This window comes from Mytilus californianus, unplaced genomic scaffold, assembly GCF_021869535.1.
Source record: "Mytilus californianus isolate M0D057914Y unplaced genomic scaffold, xbMytCali1.0.p SCAF_2, whole genome shotgun sequence".
NCBI classification, from domain to species: Eukaryota; Metazoa; Mollusca; class Bivalvia; order Mytilida; family Mytilidae; genus Mytilus; species Mytilus californianus.
This window is the reverse complement of record NW_026262668.1, coordinates 126,668,600-126,690,158: the sequence shown is the minus strand read 5'-3', so window position 1 is coordinate 126,690,158 and position 21,559 is coordinate 126,668,600. Positions and strand designations below refer to the sequence as shown.

Genomic DNA, 21,559 nt, shown 5'->3' with positions numbered 1-21,559 from the left:
GGTAGAGATCATTACATCCACGTTTAAGGTAGAGGCCAGAACCAACGGCTTAAGTCATGACAGCACTACCCAAACCACTCAAAGAATGGTCTAATTCCCTAAACAACAAACCGTTTTTACTTATTCCTATTCATTCAAAGTAGTTAATGACTTTTTATCACAGCATACTGGTGTTAAAGTGGTTTTAATACTAAAGCACGTTGCAAGCAATACTTTTCAGTTTTGAACATTTTTTTTTAAAATCACCATACCCCATCGTACCTCCAAACACACTGAAGGTAGTTAGGGTTTTAAATTTTCGCGCCGTCTGTGCAGAAGGTTGAGCACTGATATCGTAAGTCATGCTTATTGTCGTAATTTGCTGTAACAATAAAATTTGATTATTAAAATAATCTATTTTATCTAAATACTTTGAGGAAGAGTTGAATAACTGAAAACTGCAATTTTTTAACTTGATAAAGTTTATTGTTGCAATTTTTATTGTTGAAAATGTACTTCTGTTCTGGAAATATGGAGCATGTACTTGACGTCGGAAAAGAGAGAAAGACTTTTCATGAATACTGTAATGTAGATAAAAAATTATAGATTACGATCTTCATTTTGGTAGCTTATGCCGCAGTTTCACCCTTGTCTTACACTAGAAAAGGTCCTGCAAAGATGGATGTAAACAAAACATGAAAAGGTGAAAAACTGTAAAGTAAGTATTTTAAAACGTCTGCTAATGAATTGAATACAAGTGCTCAAAGAGCGATTTATGCCTCTAAAAAAATCAAATGCAAGCGTAAAATTAGCGGATATGATTTCACAGCAAATCAAGAACAACAAAACAATGAACCCTCCTTTTTTGAGTCTGAAATATACATGTAACCACAGCTCATGGTACTTCACTCCTTGTAATTTATTTGATAGTTTGTGGACCTTATATTTCAGGTGTGATTTCATCTCCATAGGGGAGGACAATGTGGGTTCCTGGGAGAAAATGACAGTAGGAGGTGCAAACAGAATTTTTCATTTTTTCTTGTTTCCAAACTGGTATATTCGACTAAGGGTGATTTTGCCCTATTTTCCAGTCGTCACATTGCTTTTTTTTTTGCAAATCATATTTCCTGCACCAATTCCTATTTACTGGGTCATTTCACAGAGATTTATATAATGAAATTAAAAATGTATGTTAATTGGCCAAGAACATGAACTTGTTAAAATACAGTTTATGGAAGCACCATTTAGTCCAGCCATTTTCGATTAAGCATGCACACTGTTAAAGTTTAGAACATTTCCCTATATAGGCTGTATAAATTATTTTTAAAAATGAATCATTACTCAAAACTTCATTTCCTAAGTGGTGGTCTGGGTGAGGGTCCCCCGTTTCTTTCTTCACTAACTCTTTATACTATTCTGTATTTTGTCCCCCCCCCCCCCCCCACTTTTCCTGTTTGTTTTATGATTTTACACTCCCAATTAAGGCCAATATTCTTTATTGATTTGTTTATTTGTTTATTTTCTTTATTTATTGTGCACATTACTTCATGCATTATTCTCTATTCTTTAAAACTCATTTAGACCCTCATATTTGATCTTGCAGAATCTTCATGAGGGAAAAACAACACTGCTTTACTTCCAACCAGGAAAACATGTCTTGTCATAAAATGTTTTTTTAATTTTTAAAGCTTATTAGGCCTCTTTTCGTGATATTGCTGTTGACTGGTCAGCATTTGGTTATAATCCTAGTAAACAAGTATAATTTATACTGTATAAATTGTTAATTATAATTAGTCGTTTCGTTTAGAACTAGACACATATAAAGCGGTGTAGAATATTACGTAGGTTAAAGTTTCATATTAAACAGTTAATTTAAAAAAAAAATACTATTTGATATGGCATGGTATTGGTTGCAAAAATGTGATATTTTTCATTTAAATGCAATATTTCTTATTTAATTGGTATATTTCTTCATTTAAATGCAGTATTTTTTTATTTGAATGGTATATTTTTTCATTTAAATGCAATATTTTTTATTCAAATGGTATAATTTTTCATTCAAATGGTATAATTTTTCATTCAAATAGTATAATTTTCATTCAAATGCAATAGTTTTTATTCAATTGGTATAAAATGTCATTTGAATGCAATATTTTTTATTCAATTGGTATAGTAGTTTTTTTATTTATATGCAATAATTGCATTATGGGAAATTCTTTGACGTCATAAGGTCAAATTTGAAACAACGTTTGTGATTGGTCGGAAATTGTTTGGTTTCTCCCTTTCTTTCTAAACATGGGTGACCAAGAATTAAAAAATGCGTCAGAATATCGCCCCTCTAACTAAATCTAACGTTCGTGCGAGTCCTGCACTGGCTGTTAAAGTCTTGTGGTCATAACTAGTATTTCTATTGCAAAATTTCGATGGTAAAAACGTTCGGTCCACTTTTCAAAAACCGTTTCATTGTATATGGATTTATATGCAAGTATATCGTTTTTTTTAAATAGATTAGACACTGTTGGTTTTCCCGTTTGAATGGTTTTACACTACTAATTTTTTGGGGGCCCTTTATAGCTTGCTGTTCGTTTTGAGCCAAGGCTCCGTGTTGAAGACCGTACGTTGACCTTTAATGGTTTACATTTACAAATTATGAATTGGATGGAGAGTTGTCTCATCGGCACTCATACCACATCTTCTTATATCTATATACAACGTAAACCAGACGTTTCTCAGACTGTTTTCTTTTTTTAATAAATCCTTGCCTCGCGTTGTGTACTGAGTGATAACTCAGTCTGGGAGAACAAGATTTATTTCAGTACCAGTTGTAATTAGGTTTGAGCAAACTTCCAGTAATTGCAAATACTCTTATGTCGGTGCTTTGTGTCTATTGTCTTAATGTTAGTTTTTTTGGGTGTCTCGTACCGATCTTTTGAGTTAATTTGCTGATTTGTGCAGGTTGTTATTTTAATGTACTGTTACACCACTGTCCCAGCTTCGGGATGGGTTGCTCACAAACATGTTGTTGTGCTGTTACACCGCTGTCCCAGATTAGGGGAGGATTGTGATCCCGCTAACATGTTTAACCCCGCCACATTCTGTATGTATGTGCTTGTCCCAAGTCAGGAGCCTGTAATTCAGTGGCGTTTCGTTCATTTTTTTGTACATTAATTCGGCCGTTAGTTTTCTCGATTGAATTGTTTTACATTTTTGATTTCGGGGCCTTTTATAGCTGACTATGCGGTGTAGGCTTTGCTTATTGTCGAAGGCCGTACGATGATTTATAGCTGTTGATTTCTGTGTCATTTGATCTCTTGTGGAGAGTTGTCTCATTTGCACTCATACCACATCTTCGTTTTTATATCCACCCTGCCATATTCTTTATTTGCCTGTCCCAGGGATGGAGCCTGTAGTTTAGTGGTTGTCGTTGGTTCCTGTCTCGACTCATATTTGATATTTTGTAAATTGTTTTTTTATGTATAATTAGGCTGTTAGTTTTTTCGTTTGAATTGTTCACACTTTTCATGTCGGGCCTTTTATAGACGACTTTACAGGGCAGCAAGAATAATTTTAGACGAACTTGATTACACCAAACCTTCTAGCGAATTATTTCACGAATGTAACATTGTGCCGATTACACAAAGAATACATTATCATAAATCATTACTAATGTATAAGGCAAAAACGGTTTATCTCCAGAATATTTGTCCAGTCTTATTTTATCAGCTTCTGCAAACCAAAAATACAATACGAGATTTTCGTCTTCAGATAATTTTATAATTCCAAAACCAAATACAGAGTTGTATAAGTCTAGTTTCTCGTACATTGGACAAAAAATTTGGAATGCTCTTCCTAATACAATTAAAAAATCAAACACAGTATTAGAATTTAAGCATAACTACAAATCTATGTACTTTTAACATTACCATGATATTTGTACTGTAATGCCATAAAATAATTGTTTGTTGAATTTAAATTTATATTGCATCTTTAATTATCATTATTATTGAATATATATTGTTTATTTTTAATGTAATTATTATTGTATTAAGAGGGCCATATTGACAATTGGTGTAATCTCTCTAAATAAAGATATTATTATTATTATTATTTTTATCAATGTTGAAGAGCTTTTTACGAAAGTCGGCGGCTTCATTGTTCACCCTAGATACTTGCCACTGGGTGAAGAGGGTGCTAAAGCCTACGAATGGATAACGTTGAGCATTCATGGTGACATGGAGTTTACGCAATTGGCAGCGATAAAAAAAGGATGAGTTATGAGTTTGATCATTACTTTTATCAGTTTGGAAGGCAACGCTGATGTATCTGGGGTTTTCTCGTCCACTCTTAGCAGAGAGTCGCCAAGTGAAATCTCTACTTTGAGGAACGGATATGGAATTGCACTGCCTCATGCTGAAACCACAGTTGAGATTATTTTTGCTTTGGATTGTTTTGTATAGTTTCATCTTGTTTTCATCGGAAGGGACCACATGAGTAACGAACCTGTATAGTTTACGTAATACTTTCTTTGCTGGATCTACCGCTTCTGCTCTTAACATTGTGTTTGCATCAGAGTCCCGCACGATTGTGAGTTCGTGTTTGAATCCATACACGATCTTGTCATAATCCTCTGCGAAAAAAAAGATGTGCTTTTAAAGGTATGGCGAATGAAAACAATCCTTTGGTTGTAGGCTTTAAGATGATGTAACCATGTCTAGGTGCAACATCAGTGTTATTAGCCTCAGCGTCAATCGTAGAATCTTAATACCACAATTGGCTGAGACCTCAAGATTTGCTACAGTCGTCGGGATACGTCAACAATCCCAAGAACTCAAAGGTATGGTCAGCGCTATTAGTAGTCATAAGGTGTAAATGATGTTCTACTATAAGGGACTAACGTTAATAATGTTTGTAGGTGGTTCGAAAGGAATTGGATCCGCAAACTCGGGAGGTGGAGGAGGAAATGCAGGTAGGATCGCTGGTAAATCTTCACCCGTCTAGGTGATTTTATATGCCGTTTTTCCTTGTGCATCTATAACGCCTTTTAAAAACTTTTTAAGATCACAACTCCATCCTTATTTGTCCAATCGTTGTTGTAAGTTGTTAGTTTGAATGCTACGCTTTACATCTTGCAAGAGCTTCACGTTGTTTAGGATCAGTGATGTTGATAAACGTCATTTATTTATAGCGATTGAGTGTTGAACGATGAACGTTGAAGATTGAACGGTGTGTAGAGTTTAAAAAGACGTTGAAACAATGGGGATAATGCATATGGATCAACCTTTCAATTTAACTCACGTTTTTGTTTTTATTCTTTTGACTTTAAGACGGTCATTACATTTAGTAAAATCAAAATAATCAGAATATTTAGAACCACAACATTTGATATAATTAGCATGACTACCCATAGAACATTCAGAAAATATAGTATTATAGCATACAAAATTGGACATATTGTTTTCTTTATATAAAAGTTTAGCTCTTTGACGTGTTTTTCCTTACGACTAATTATGTTCTTCGTACAAATCAATGTCTGTATTAAGTTTTAAGTGTCTAAGGCATAGGTCTTGGTTCGGTTGACACGAATGAGTACATTGATGTCCTCTGATCGTATTGGCACTACATGGTGGTCTCGAGGTTTCTCTTGATAACTTGTTAACTTCTTTTCCTAGATTCCAGTTATCGATATCAATACCATCACCAAATATATTATAGATTTGCTCAACACCACAATTAAAACGTCGATTTAACCTATCATCAATACGATCGAACTCATGCTCACAGACATCATCATCGCTACTTCTACTATCGCTACTATCACTACTATCACTACTAGAATCACTAAATACCGATAAATCATCCATTTATTTAGCATTTATAAAACTGTTTTAATTTAGATCTGTATTTCCCATTTCCCTTGGAGCTGGTGAGATCGATGGTGACAAATCCATAAGGTATAGAACAACAGTGATTGCACATCGTCTTAAGGTGTAATACCACCATTGATTTTCCCCTATTAGTCTTTGTTAAATTTGCACTTTCCAAAAAATTGTGCAGAATTTGTCGTTGTTTCAAATAAAGAAATACTTGGCATGAGTAAAGTTTTATCCTGTCCAGTACTATAGAAAAAATTTCACATAACATTTCATTGCATATAAGAAAATAACCATCACTGGAAGTTAACCAATAAAATTTTCCCCCTTTTTTAACCTGTGTACAAGCTTTAGTAACCATGTAACCTCAAGTTTCCAAAATATTCTATAGAAACCCCAAATAAAAAAATAATGGTGCTTTGAAATACCCAAGATATATGTTTATGACCCAGAAATGTTTTACTGCAATGAAATGTAGGATCAATTACCTACAACTGTCAAATTCAAGGGAACATTTTTTTTCGACCTATTTTCGTATGCAACCGGATGTGACGTACTATGATTTGGTGGTATTACACCTTAAACTCCTTAACGGTGAGATCCGAGCAATTATCTCGATGAATGTGTTGAAGATTTTGAGCATCTTGTGGAAATAGACATATAAAGTTACTATTTTCACGAATTGTTTGACCTGGAATTTTAAAGTAATTTTGACATAGATAGAAACAATCCACGTTATTTTGTCTACCTCAGACGTAATAAACCTCACATTTATTTTGTTTGCTCAACATCAAATCATCAAACACCATAATAATAATAATAATAATAATAAATTCTTTATTTAAAGAGGGTAACTCAATTAGAAGTAGTCTAATTTTCATTGAGGCCCTCAAACAAAATACATGTATACAGTTAACATTCATACATTCGATTCATACATTAAAATACAATATATATTACTAGTATATACACAATTCAATCATTCAAACATACAAATGGCAATAAATGGCAATAATTGGTAAAGTTTTGATTAGATTTTCTTATTCTTACAATAAAAGAAAGAAAACAAATTATTCGACTTGCATAGAATTTTCAAACCATTAAGCTCTTACGATTCGGATCAAGTTCTCGAGGCTCTGGTACATCGTTTCGTTGTTTATAGAAGAAGGCATCGATACAACTACGTTGTTGAGGTGTAGGTAAATCTTCTACGACAATCTTCCACGATCAAAGAGTGAGGACATTTTTCTTGAACTGATAAAAGCTGACGTATATCCTCTTTTGATAACTCTTTTTACAATGCTTTTTGTAAGAGTTGACAGATGCGTTGATGAAGCAATTTTCCAAACACATGCACACAGTTATAATCTAACCGTTCATCTTTCAGGAGAAAGTTGTTGAGTAATGTCGTCTTACCACAGTCTGATTTTCAAATAGTCAACCCTCTAATCGATTACTTTTGTTCGCAGTCGTGTCATTGTATGAGATATTTTCAACGTCCATTTATTCAAATAAAATGACACTCTTTTGTTTAAAATACAAGAGGAATACAAAAACGAAAATCTCTCCGAAAAGACGACTAGCAACGGACGACGAAGAAAAGGTGGAATCTGCGCTGTGTTTGGATCAAAGAAATATCAGTTTGTCAAAACCGATAGTGGTAGGGGTTTCATGAATAAAGTCATTAACCATCTACCCGTAGAAATGATCTTCCGGGACATCAGTTTACGGGACCTGGGACTAAGTTACATCAACGACTCAATGCAGATAAAACACCTAAATCATGGTCTAAACCTATCAATCGAGTCGATGAAAACTGACTATCGTCATGATATCTGTTTTGTTCAACATAAAGATATACCAACACGTAATTCTGTGTGTGATAAAAATATGTTAAGTGAATTAGACTCCATCAACAATCCAACCATGAGAGAGAAAATGGATCGTGGTATCGTTAAACCCCTCATAGGTACCAAAATGCGATTTGGTTTAGGACTTAAAAAAGTACGTTGGACAGATCAATTAGCAGAAGAATTACATAAACCCGTTCGACGTAAATTCCAGAAACGTCGTGTGATCGCTGGAGGTGTGGATCAGATTTGGTTTGCCTATTAGTTCATTTTCTCGCGATAACAAAGGATTTAAATTCATTCTATGTACTATCGATGTGTTTTCCAAATACAGATGGCTTATACCTCTAAAAACAAGAAAGGTGAGACGGTGAGAGATGCCTTTCAAGCGGTATTCAAATCATCATCACGTATTCCTCAAAAGTTATGGACTGAAGGTACTGAATTTTTCAACAAAGATGTCAAGGAGTTACTTCGGAAGCAAGTTACTTCTACCGAGAATGAGGGAAAATCGAGTGTCGTTGAACGATGGAACGGTACTATGAGAGAAAAAATGTTTAAATAATTTTCAGCTGATTCTACGTGCACTTACATCAATGTGTTGAGTGATCTCGTTCACCAGTATAATACGTCTAAACATGGATCTATCAAAATAACTCCTATCGCTGCAGGTAAAAACGAACATGAAAATAAAGTCTATTGGAACTTGTATGGTAATCTTCTTCCATTGAAACAGGGTAAATTTAAAGTAGGGGATAAAGTTGGAATCAGTAAAAAGAAAGGCATTTTTGAAAAGGGATACACCCCTAGATGAACCGAAGAAATCTTGACGGTGTCCCACGTGTCAAACACTCAACCTGAAACGAATCGTATCAAGGATTTTAATGACGAAGAGATACAAGGTTCATTTTATGAATCTGAACTTAAAAAAGAAAACGGATCAAGACTGTTACCGCATCGAAAGGTTTTGCGAAAACAAACCAAGGTTGGTGTTAAAGAGGTCTTTGTTAAATGGAAAGGGTACTCTAAGTCATTTAATTCTTAAATTAACCAATAAGACATCCTTAAACTGTCCAGATCTGCCTTGTTTTTTTCGATTGTTGTACTGGTAATGCTTTGCATTAGGAAAGAACGTTTCACCTATGTATCGATTTTTAGTTGTAGAATAGTTTCAAACTCATTTACTTTCCCTCGAATTCTTGTTGAAGTCTGGTATCAAACGTATCCACTTTTTTCTTTAGTTTTTTATGTTTTCATCATATTCTCTCTCCATTTGTTTTATATCCGTTTTTATTTGCTCAGACTCGGAATGTTATGCTTCGGCTTACTTATACCGTCTTTCATTTTTACATAACCCATCGTTTTGTTACAGTATCCGTACCATGACTCGGAGCATTTAGGTAAGTGATACGATTGTCGTTAATGTTCAAATTTTCGAGAAAAGTATTCCTATTTATTTCTTCATTTCCATATATTCCAAACTTATCAACTATTCTTTAATTTATAGCACCAATGAAAACTCAACATGTGTTGAAACGCTGTCTATTTCAACACATTGATAGTTTATGATATTTACGAGGTTTTTTTACTTCTATCAAGACCTTTCTTCAAGGTTTTTTTCAATTTTGTAATGTCCATGAGACAAGGTGCTAATTTCATCGGGTAAAATGTAACGTTTGTCTTCATTGGCGATCTTGTTGACCTCCTCGATGTACATTTGGTGAAGGTGGCTGCGGATGATATTAATCGGCTTGTGGATCTCCTGCTGTTTGTTCAGGCATCGCTTGTAGTCGTTACAGTTGACGTCGCGCTTAATCACATTCTTCTTAACTTGCTGATTTGATCCTCCACCGTGTAGGCGTACATCTTCGCCAGTAGCACTACGAATGTATCGTCTTGCCACCGCACTCGTCCTTGAACATACCAATCACCTTCCTGTTTACACCCGTTGGAATTCCGGAAGAATGTTCGACTGAGTATTTGGAGGTGTCGATCTTACCCTGGAAGTAGGATGTTATGTCCTGGGTTTGGAGTTCATATGCCAAGCTGTCCGTGTCTGTAAACAGGAGTTTAGCGTTCATCGACTTCACGAAGTTGTAGTGGAAGTCATACATCAGGGTTTTTGAGAGATCCAAGATGCAGCTTCCTAGGTAGTCCGGCTTGTACAGGTACTGCTTGATGTTTCTGTGGTGGAGCACGTACTTGACGCGGTTGCGCAGTGTTGGAAGGAGCTTGTGTACTTTGTTGATCTCCACGTTCTCGGACGCTAGCGGGTAATCATTGTGGTCATCGTGGAGTTTCTTTGGTTAGTCAATATCGCATTCTACCATAGCGCCATACTCATAATCGTCGGGGTAGTTCAAGATGTCATCGGTCTCCTCCGACCCTGCCCAATCGAAGTCTCTCGTGGGTAAGGGTTGTGCCATCGCCTACCCATAGAGATTGTTAGCGTCGAGGTAGGTCAGGTACTTGGTGGGCTAGGAGTTGTCATAGCTGTTCATGTAAGGGTTGTTGGCCTTACCATGTCGATGTGAGATCATGGCGACTCCTCATCTGGTTGCCTTTTCAAACATCAGGAGCATGTCGGGGTCATCGATGAGTTACACTCTGACCTTGGTGGTTTTGAGCGCGGCGTCATAGGCTATGTCGGGGCGGTGTAGTACCACAAGGGATCTAGCTTGTAGTTTTCCATGAAATCATCCCTAAAGTTCTCAATGATGTTTTCTAATTGTGCCACATCACCTTTCAGGTACAGATCGTAGTGGTCTTGCATCGATTGACATTCAAATGCTTTAAACGCACGTTGAGCATATCCATAGTCGTCATCACTGATGTGCTCACCGTTAAGCTTGCTAAAGAACTCGTGAAATGATCCATGTAACCATAAGGATTCACCCCCTTCCATCAGTTCATAACGGTCTCTGAAACACTTCTTCACCGCCTTAAATTTATCATTCGTTAGATTCTTTGCTATGCTGTCCAGCGAGTTCGGCATGAAGCGGCTTGAATCGATGAACCTCATCTATAAATCTCCATTTACTTTCTTAGAGAAACTGATGAACTTCTCGTCGGTGTTAGGAATGCAGTTATTGTTACCGTCGCTGAAGCCAAACTCCTTGACGAACAGCTGGTCGTCGTATCCATTCAAATTATAGAACAGGATGGGGACGAATCTGGAAAGTTAGAAGTCAAAGTTACAATTCTTGTGTGCTGCACCGCGATACTTACCCGTAAGGTGATCGTGATCGCGAACTTTATCCTTACCTTATGGGTCGTCGCAAATGTGACAGCGTGTACTTTCTTTAAAGCTTTTCTAATCTTCCTTTGTCATCACCATATCTTCTTCGTCTTGATAAATCTCGGAAATCTCTCTCACTTCCTCCTCCATACATTCAAAAAAGATTTCGTCACATCTTCCCCACAGTACACTTCTGCTTCTTTGTAGTCGCCATGAGCGTACTTTACACGATAATAAAAACCAGACGGTGTGTGTCGTTGATAGGCATTCGTGTAAACTCTCGACGAATCCGGTTGACATGTGTCTATCTTTCCCGTGAAACATTCGAAATCAGCATAGATCACATAGGGATCTCTCATTTTACATTTGTGGTTTTGAAAACTTATAAAGGTACATTCTTCCGGCATCTCGATTCTCATTACCTCCTTCTGATTGCAATACTCCATTTTGGTCGTCTAAATTGTCTTCTCTAGAAAAATGATTCAAGCACCTTCGACAAAAGAAAAGTTGATGATCGTGTGATGTTACATGAGCACGTAAAAGACGTGATATCCTCTTAATCAAACTGTAATCATATTTGCTGGCGTTAGTCAAGAACAAGAGGTCTACGTGTTTCGCACCGGTGTTCTTTGATATCCTTAAAGGGTATACTTCCAGTTTTATTTTCTTTGTTCTCATCTATTTCTTCATCATCGTAACCAAAAACATAAATGTTGAAATCTGTATTCTGTCTTTCGAATTTGTCAATGGACTAATAATAATAATATCTTTATTTAGAGAGAGTAACTCATTTGGATTACACCAATTTTCAATAAGGCTCTCTTAATACAATAATAATTACATTAAAAATAAACAAAACAAATTCAATAATAATGATAAATAAAGATGCAATACAATTAAAATTCAATAAACAATTATTATACGGCATTACAGTACAAATATCATGGTACATAGATTTGTAGTTATGTTAAATTCTAATACAGTGTTTGATTTTTTGATTGTATTAGGAAGACATTCCAAACTTTTGGTCCACTGTACGAGAAACAGGACTTATACAACTCTGTATTTGGTTTTGGAATTATAAAATTATCTGAAGACGAAAATCTCGTATTGTATTTTTGGTTTGCAGAAGCTGATAAAATAAGACTGGACAAATATTCTGAAGCTAAACCATTTTTTGCCTTATACATTAGTTATGATTTATGATAATGTATTCTTTGTGTAATCGACACAATGTTACATTAGTGAAATAATTCGCTTGAAGGTTTGGTGTAATCATGTTCGTCTAAAAATTATTCTTGCTGCCCTTTTTTGCAGTTTTAGTAAACTATCTAATAGAAAGACTGTAAATTTTATACTCTCAGTCTTAAGTTCATTTTCACATATTTTGTATTGACTGTTTTATCCACTTCTTCGTGATGTAAAGCTGATAACATCGCCCATTGAAGACACCGACCATCCTTATTTTGTGCGTTAATTATAGCCTTCTTTTGGGCAAGTTTGGATGGAAGAGCTACGTTCGAACTCCCCCTGAGTGGTGTTAATTTGTTTAAATGAATTTTACTACATTGGCTAGAGATAAAGGGGGAGGGTTGAGATCTCACAAAACATGTTTAACCCCGCCGCATTTTTGCGCCTGTCCTAAGTCAGAAGACTCTGGCCTTTGTTAATCTTGTATGTTTTTTTAATTTTTGTTCATTTATATGTTTTGGAGTTTAGTGTGACGTCCATTTTCACTGAACTAGTACACAGTTTTGTTTAGGGGCAAGCTTTAGCCCGCCTCTGGGTGCGGGATGTTTTCGCTGTGTTGAAGACCCATTGGTGGCCTTCTGCTGTTTTCTGCTTTTGTCGGGTTGTTGTCTCTTCGATACATTCCCCATTTCCATTCTCAATTTTATTTTAATTGTCCAATGTTACCAAATGTCCATCCACATCATTCACGCATGTACTTTGTCATATTTTCGTTCACCTGCTTCGTCATGAGTGCAATTCCAATTCGAGGGCCGTTGATTCAGTGAAAGTAACAACGGATGATCTAAAGACAAGAGTAACGTAGGTACTCTCTCCAGTTGCGGTTTTTTTTTCACAAACCCCATTTGAACTACTATTTGCACCTTCAAATTCTTCTTTTTGGAAAGTGCATCTGAAATTTTACTGGAAATAGTGCGTTTACTTACCTTAAAAACGTATCTAAATTACTTTGCTTCAAAGGCTCAATAGTCACCGTATCAAATACACCATTGAGCGCTTCTATTCTATCAGTGACTTTTTTTTGTCTTCAACAGGTGCATTTCTTACAAATTGGAGTAGATCGTCTGCCTTAATCGAGAGTACTTGGTTATACCTCGTCTCTTTGCGAGTGTTGTAAGCTCTATTTTTGGGTAAAATCCTCTTCATGAGTAAATTTGCTGTTGGTTTTTTCCTCAGTGAGCTTGGATAACGTCTCCTTTGATTTCCTGCTGTACCCCCTCAAATCCTCATCCTTAGCTATCTTACGGAGCTCCTTCATGGTCTCTTTCACAAGGATTTTGCCTTCGATTGAAATGGGTTCGTCATCGTTCTGCCGACGCAGTTGTTTTCTATGTTTCCCACACTGTCCGTCTGTTCCAGGTTAATTCTTACAAGACCCCTTATTCCTCTTCAGTTTTGCGCTACAATTTTTAACAAATTTAGCACCGCCGCTTTCACTTGGTATAAATTAAGACGATGACAGTCCAGATGGACCAAGCATGTCTTCTTATGTTGAACAAATGTTGTTACTTATATTAACATCTCTCTTTAAGGATGTTCGCTCCTCTTGTTTTTTGATTTTTTGCCAGATATTTGAAATCCTCTGGTTTTATCCATGTAGTCCCATTAAACATTTTTGCCCACTAACCCCTACTTTACTTTTCACTTTTCACAATTCGATTACATATAGTTTAAAATGTCATCTTTAAAAATCTTATTAAATCCTTGTTATTTTTTTCATACTTTTTGACAGAAAAAAAGGTGCCAATGTTAAATGTATGCAAAATCTAGAGAGAATCATTTCCCGCCAAATTTCCAATGGCTTATACCGGTATCTCGAAAACAAGCTTACGGAACCTTCATTTGTTTCTGCTTTTATAGTTCCTTTATTTATATACTATCAATTTATAACAGTCTTTTTAAAAGCTTGTTATTTTGAAACAGAGTAGCGAACGTCCTTAAGGACGTTTTTCAATTTTCTAATTTTTTACATGCTTAGACTCTTACTACGATGAACAACGAACATAACGACAACATAAGAAAGACCTTACAACGCATGCGCCGGAAGGGAAAATGTTCCATAATCACCCATTACACACCATGATCAACTTATTTTTTAATCTAGTTTTAGCTAGGGTTTTGACTAGGAGTAAAGAGGTGTTAAAGTAAAAGTAGGAAATTGATTGTTCTTTTGACTAGGAGTAAGAGATTTACTTTCTCACAATATCGTATGAGAAATACACTTGTTTAGTCTTTTAACTTATTTTAAAACCTGTACTTCTCACACGAAGGTTCCTGCAAAGGGTCCCTTCTCTCTGTTTAACCCCCTGCAGGCCCACACCCTAAACATCTCCCATTCCCTACTTTTCAAGGTGAGTATACTACTCTCTCTTCCCAAACTTGCCATCTACTTCGATCACCTCTAAAATTTGGTTACTTACTCCGGTGGGGAGGTCTTTACATTTTAGAGTCTCTTCATTTTTTACTGTCGGGTTCGATTTAAATTTTTTACTTTCACTTTCCTACTTTCAATTTCACTTTCTATTGTAAAATTGAAAGTGCAGCAGAACCGGCATTTTGTCACTACTTTCCTGCTAGTAAAATAATTGATTGCTGATTGCTTAAATCCAGTGGTAAATATTTGATTATTATTATACTTCACGTTAAAATGCCAGATTTGGATTGGTTGACAATCTTTTCTCGGGATAATAATCTGCTCTATCATCCTCTCAGGTATGTGTTATTTATATACTATTCAAGAAAATAACAAAATTTAAACATTTCTCTAATCAGTTTGTATCGTATATCTGAACCTAAGTCGCGTACTCTGAACAGAATACTGTATAATACAATGAACCTCAAAATAATGTACAATAATTTGTGCGGGGAGGGGGGGGGGGGGGGGGTATGGTTTTTTCCTTAAAAAAGAATAAAAAAATATTCTGATCCCCAATTTAATGGAAAAAAATATTGTGGTCAAGCAGATGACAAAAAAAATTCTGAATCCAGATTTTCCCCATACCTTAAAGTGTTAAATTTTGAAAAAATGATTTGATTGATAGCGTTGAAAAACTAAAAGAAAAAAGGCGCGAAAAAATGTGTTCCAACTACCATTGCCACAATCCCGTCCTCTTTCTATCGATTGTGACACCAACGAATGAGACTTAACAACAACGGCTTACTCGCAAATGACAATACGAATGCACTTGTGGAGAATAATCTGCTTATCCTTTGAGAGTCGCCGAGTATGGTGATTGGGTTCGTGTTGCGTAGTCTTTATGTTTGTGGTGTAAACTATAGTTGGTATGTTGTTTTATTCTTTCAAGTGAAAAAATTTCTGTATTTATTCAACTAATGATTTTTCATTGTCCCTTTTGTATATTCTGCCCTTCTTTTCAGTCACTTTTGATCAATGATTCATGATTTGTTGCAACGATTTGAATAAAGATCAAATTCAGCGATGGAAATGATAGAGACCTTTTATTCTCTAAACCGACGAAACACAAGCATTAATCAATCACTCAGAAAAAAGAGAAAACGTTGAAAATCATGCGAGATTAACATTGCAATTTGACTGTGAGAGAACGAAAGGAATTTGACGATTGACATACTCAGAAGGCCTGTAACGAAAGATTCCGACAATAGAAGTAATCATGTTAATCTCCATTTTGTAGATAATTCAATGTAGATTTACGGCATAACAAGTTTCACTGAGATAAACAACCGCAGAATCGAAATGTAACGGAGTGTGCGACCGAGTGACATTTCTCAAATATACGTCGAGTTTGGTACTTTGTGTTATATTAATGTATACTGACTAGGCGGTATGGGTTTTGTTTATTGTTTAAGGCCGTACAGTGACCTATAGTTGTTAACTTCTATGTCAATTGGTCTCTTGTGGAGAGTTGTTTCATTGGGAATCAAACCACATCTTATTTTTATCAAAGGTATTTTTTCAGAGACAAGTGCCTGTGCAAAACTGGTATATAGAAACAAAGTTAATAAGTTGCTAGATGCTAAACAATTCCGATTGTTAAATTTTGACTGAAATATTTCTTTGAAGCGTTTTAAATGTTGTAAATTAATGCGAAAACATCAAACGATATAAATATACCAAGGAATCGAGAGTCCTACTTTTTGTTTTCACTAGAGATATTTTATTATTAACAATTTTATCTAACTGTCAAGAACTGTAAAGAAATATCTGCTGAGATAGTGAAAAGAGAAAGGAATCAACCGAACTACAACTTGATTTTGAAAAAGATACTTAACTGTCGTGGAAAGTATAAATCGGCTAAGAAGGGGGCAAAAGAGTATAAATACCTTTATAGCAGTGACATAACATATACAAGGCATGCTGCCTATTTTAAGTAGGAAAATATTTGTTTATACTAGCAAGCTTTATTGCATTCAGAATAATTGTGTTGTAATAAAAATATTTTTGTTAATAAATAAAGTAACCATAATAATACTAACAGTACCACTTTTGTTCACCACAACACATTTCGACAATAATTGACTCGCCAGAGATGCTCGAGGACAAAATATATGAAAATCCAAAAACTATTACCAACTTTAAAGAGCTAATAAATCCAAAAGTACCAAAAATATGGCCAAAGTAAAGCAACTATAATTGATTTATTTTAAAATCGTATTAAAAAATCAAGGAAACAAAAAATACCTGAGACAATCGCATGAATTTCAAAAGAAGCCAGGTCGGTCGCGTCGACTTGGTAATTGTCTCCTATTGTACATGAATCACCCGCCATGCAGATCCCCCTCAGTCAAAATATCACAATTGGGAATAGGACACAACAGATTAGACGTCCATTCAAGTATCTAAAGATCTAAGACTGGGGAAATATGTCGCTAATGAGTTAAGACACAGAAATATTGTATCAGTCAATTAATTCGTTGTATTGACCATAGAGCTTATGAAGCACGATTTCATTCGTTCTTTCTCAGCTCTGCATTGGAGCATTTTTTTGCTCAAGGAGCCCAACCCTGCAAATGAATTCCGTATCCTGTGAATATGCACGAGCGTAACGTATCAACTGAGATATGTTAACGACATACGACAGGACAAAGGTTATGTTACTGCAGAGGAGTGGAAATTTGATGATTGGAAAGTGATCATGCTTGTCATAGATTCTAATTTGAAGTCGTTCATATGTGTCAATTTTAAGGAAAAGATCAAGCCATAAACAAACTCGGTCATGGAATCAAAGTTACATGTTTCCATCAGGGAGATATCTTCCTTTATTTCAAAAGATTTCCAAAGTTTCAGAACAGTAAATTTCAATAAAATACTAGTAATATCCATATTTTCATGACCGTACCGAATTAATGGCTATATAACTAACTATCTATAACTTTATCCACATAGGTACCTTGGTCATACTGAACATACTGTTTAGCTTCAGAGGCTACGGTTGTATACGTTTCCAGAGTGTCGGAGTGTAATAGTGCAGAACCACGAAATAAGCTAAAACAACCAGGACTGCACAATACACAGCCAATCACGTGTTCTGTTGCTTTTTGTAACCAATGACTGATTGCATACTCAAATTGCTGATACCACACCATAGGACCTGAAAATACAAGCACTTTGTGGCTTAAGTCTTTTTGTTAGGTGTTGTTTTGTGTTTGCTTTGTGTCGATCTGATAAGTCAAGCCTTTTCCAACTGATTTCTATAATTTGTATTTTTGATGTGCTGTTACACCACTGTCCAGGCTAGAAGGAGGGTTGGCTAACCGCAAATATGTTTAACCCTGCCACTCTCTGTATATTTGTTTTTCGTTTGTTTATTTGAACATAAGTCAGACCTTTAATTTTTGTCGTTTTATTTTTTTTTTTACATTTGTCATGACTTTTATAGCTTGGTTTGCGGTTTGAGTTTTGCGCATTTTAGAAAGTCGCACAGTGACCTGTAATTGGTTACATTTACGTCAGTTTGGTCTCTCTTAGGAAGTTGTCTCATTGGCAATCATACCACATCTTCTTATTTTTATATTTAAAGCAACTTTAACAGAAGAAAAAAGACTACAGAAGAAAACATGTATTTCCACATTCTAATTATTTCATTCAAAACTAAGTCCGCATTGTATTGCAATGTGGTTCATCTTGAATCTTTTATTTTTCACCAAAAAGTAATTAAATCCTTTCATTTATACATCTTAACAGTTTATACCTGTACCGATTGGATGAATCCTCCCACATGCAGCACCAACGATTTTTGATTTGTTCATTCGTCTCATTAAGCTTAGAACTGCTTCTGGCTCAAATTTGACGTCTCCATCAAGGGCCAAGAGAAACGTATTTTCTGCTGCATCTTGAAGGCCAGATCTGCCGAACTTGTTTTGCAACTTCCATTTTAATATATAATTCATGTACATCACCTATTTTCATAACAAATGAAACAAAAAAACGATTTAGAAAATAGAAAACCACTATAACAACTAAATGTGAAGTATGGTTTGAAAATGGCGGATGAATTACATTTCATATGTTACATGTTTCGCGTCTACAAGATTAACAGGAACGTATCTTCCTCGTTATGACAACATAGTAATTAAACTTATACTCAAAGATCAATAGGAAAAAAATTAATTCAATTACAGGTGATGACATATATTGTTACTACAATTGTATTGAATAACAAGTTAAAAACAGTACTACCTGTTTCAAGTTAGATCTCAATCGGTCACCTCTTTTACGGGTTTTATTTAAACTTACGGTATTGTCTTAAACTGGACAAGATATCTCAAACGAACGAAATGATTTAAGGTGGATCATCAGTATAGATTTCCTCAGATTGAATTTTCCTATACTTTGCCAAAATGTAGATTTAACCATGCTTTTAAAAAAACTACGATAAAAAGTATAGGTCACTGTGCTAGTTTTCAAGCTACAATTCGTAGACAATTGCAAAAATTTGCATAGATAATTCATGATAAAACACTTTTTTTTGTAAATAAAAAGAAATCTATGAGATAGAATAAATTATGAAAAGATATGATGTGGTTCGGTTTACTTCATTATATGATGTCAAAACGTCCTTATATAATGTGCTTTCATCGTTGTTATGATCAATGAACATGATTACGATTAGACTGATTACTGATTCCGATCTGCTTCTTCGGAATTACTATAAACTCGGATCAAATATATAGCTATTGTTTGGAAAATGATTAAGATTTGAAAAGTGATAAACCTTAGCACGTTGGTACCTCGTTTTAAAGATGAAAATAAATCACATCTGATATTGTTGGAAAATTGTCAAAATATGAATTGCAAAGTTTAGTTTTAATCAATGGGTTTTCAATAATGAACATACGGCTAAAGTTATTAAATTATGGGTCTTCGACTGTGTAGTGAGCACATGGAGTTCAAATATTTGATCTACCAGAGGATATTCTGCATTATTTTTATGAATGGCAGTTTACTGTTTCTGATCTAGCAGCTCCAGCCTTGTTTCAGCTTCCGAAAGTGCAATTTATAGAAAAAAATGAGACAGTACAATTTAACAAAAATCAACGTTTCAAACATTTCGGAGGAAGTTTAAGACCCATTAACTATAGGCTCTAAAGAGCCTGTGTCGCTCACCTTGGTCTATATGCATATTCAACAAAGGACACTCTACAACATTGTAGACGAGAATAGAATTCTTGACAAAAATCAGTTTTGTTGAACTTGTATTGCTGATCATTTAGTCTGTTTAGTTTCTCTCTGTCTTCTTTAGTTTTTGCTCAAAACACAAAAGAGGGTAAAAATAAAATCTTTATTTAAGGGGCTTAGCAATCACTCCTATACAGAGTGACAGCCTACTACCATCAGCGAAATGTGACTTTATTGTAGATTTTGCCTTAATGATTATTTTTGTGATTTAAAGTGTCTATTAATCTATTATAATTTTTATCATGTAAGGCAAAACCCCAAAAATCGTCATTAAAAAGCAATAACTCCAAGGAGACGTTGGACGATTTCCTCTATATTGTCTTAATTGTAGATCTTTTTTTGCTGATCATGTTTGCTTATTTAAGTTTCTATTTATCTATTGTAATTTTTAAGATATAAGGCAAAAACGCAAAAAATTGGTAAAAAAATATCATCAAAGGGCAATAACTCTAATAACGAGTCGGCTGACGATTTCGACAATGTTAACTTATTTGTAGAACTTGTCTTGCCTATCATTTTTGCAATTTAATGTTTCTCTGTATCTTTTATAGTTTTCAAGATAATAGCCAAAAATGAAAACAAAATGGTAAAATTTGTCATTTAAGGGCAATAAATCCTATAAGAAGCCGTCTGAAAATTTTGACAAGGACAATTGATAGAGCTCAACATTTTGTCAGATTTTCTCTATTCATATCGGTTTTTAAAATAATAGACAAAAGTTGCATTTTTACCCTATATTCTATTTTTTGCCATGGCGGTCATGTTGGTTGGCAGGCGGGATCATCGGACACATTTTTAAAACTAGATACACAAATAATGATTGTAGACAAGTTTGGTTAAATTTGGCCTAGTAGTTTCAGAGGAGAAGCTTTTTGTAAAAGTTAACGGACGACGACGACGGACGACGGACGCCAAGAGATGAGAAAAGCTCACTTGGCCCATGGGGCCAGGTGAGCTAAAAAGGGAGCCAGTTGAAGAATTTCCCTGCTACGGCGAAAATATTAAACAATTTTTATTGCAAAAGACAGCTTTACCGGTATAAATTCCCTCTTTGTGAATTTCCGCTTTATCTTAATTCATTTACTATACCAATTAAATAACTGTCATTTTTAAAAGTATTTCATAACAATAGCTATAAAATTTTCTACTCATGCATAAGTATACCGGTATGGATGATTGATTGGTTAATTGTTTGATTAATTGGTGTTTAACGCCAGTATTTTGCTATTTCGAGGCAGTCAGTTTAAATTAGTGGAGGAAGCCGTAGTGCCAGGAAAGAAGCCCCGACCTTCGATAGGAAAAGTTTAAACTGACAATTAAGATTGGAGTTGAGCTTACCTGCCTTCTTGTGCGGGATTCGAACTCACAACATTAGTGCTGATAGGCTAGTGAGACAGTAGTCCATCCCCCCTCGGTTATTGATGAAAGGAGATATGGGATGAACTTCAACTCGTGGCATTACATTTGCACACAGATTATTTTTTTACGTTTTCGTGCATTTATTTCAACAGCTTCAACTAAACAGTAACCCGCAATATAAAAGGTTTTATAAGAATCCGCTCTTATATACACCTCGAGACTCAAGAACTGTAAACATGGCTAAGGTGCAGACCATTTATCTTTTTTTTTGTTTTTTTTTTAAATAGAAATAAGAAGATGTGAATGTTTGATTCCTAATTTCTTGAAAAAGACATAATTTGTTTCAGAAAGGAAG

General features: G+C 35.1%; 2 protein-coding genes across 4 annotated transcripts in view; one reads left to right on the top strand and one right to left on the bottom strand.

The window, feature by feature from the left end:
* Positions 1-21,559, bottom strand: part of LOC127730941 (chitin synthase chs-2-like) — a 134,871-nt gene that overhangs the window by 13,333 nt on the left and 99,979 nt on the right. For all 3 annotated transcript variants that reach the window (XM_052239569.1, XM_052239568.1, XM_052239567.1), the window contains 2 exons: positions 18,359-18,566; positions 17,558-17,758 (listed from right to left, as the gene is read on the bottom strand). In XM_052239569.1, the coding sequence (XP_052095529.1) occupies positions 17,558-17,758; positions 18,359-18,563 (406 nt within the window). In that variant the 5' untranslated portion in view covers positions 18,564-18,566. The remainder of the gene's footprint in view (positions 1-17,557; positions 17,759-18,358; positions 18,567-21,559) is intronic.
* The window catches only part of LOC127730944 (uncharacterized), a 151,598-nt gene that overhangs the window by 49,723 nt on the left and 80,316 nt on the right, over positions 1-21,559 (top strand). The window lies entirely within an intron of this gene.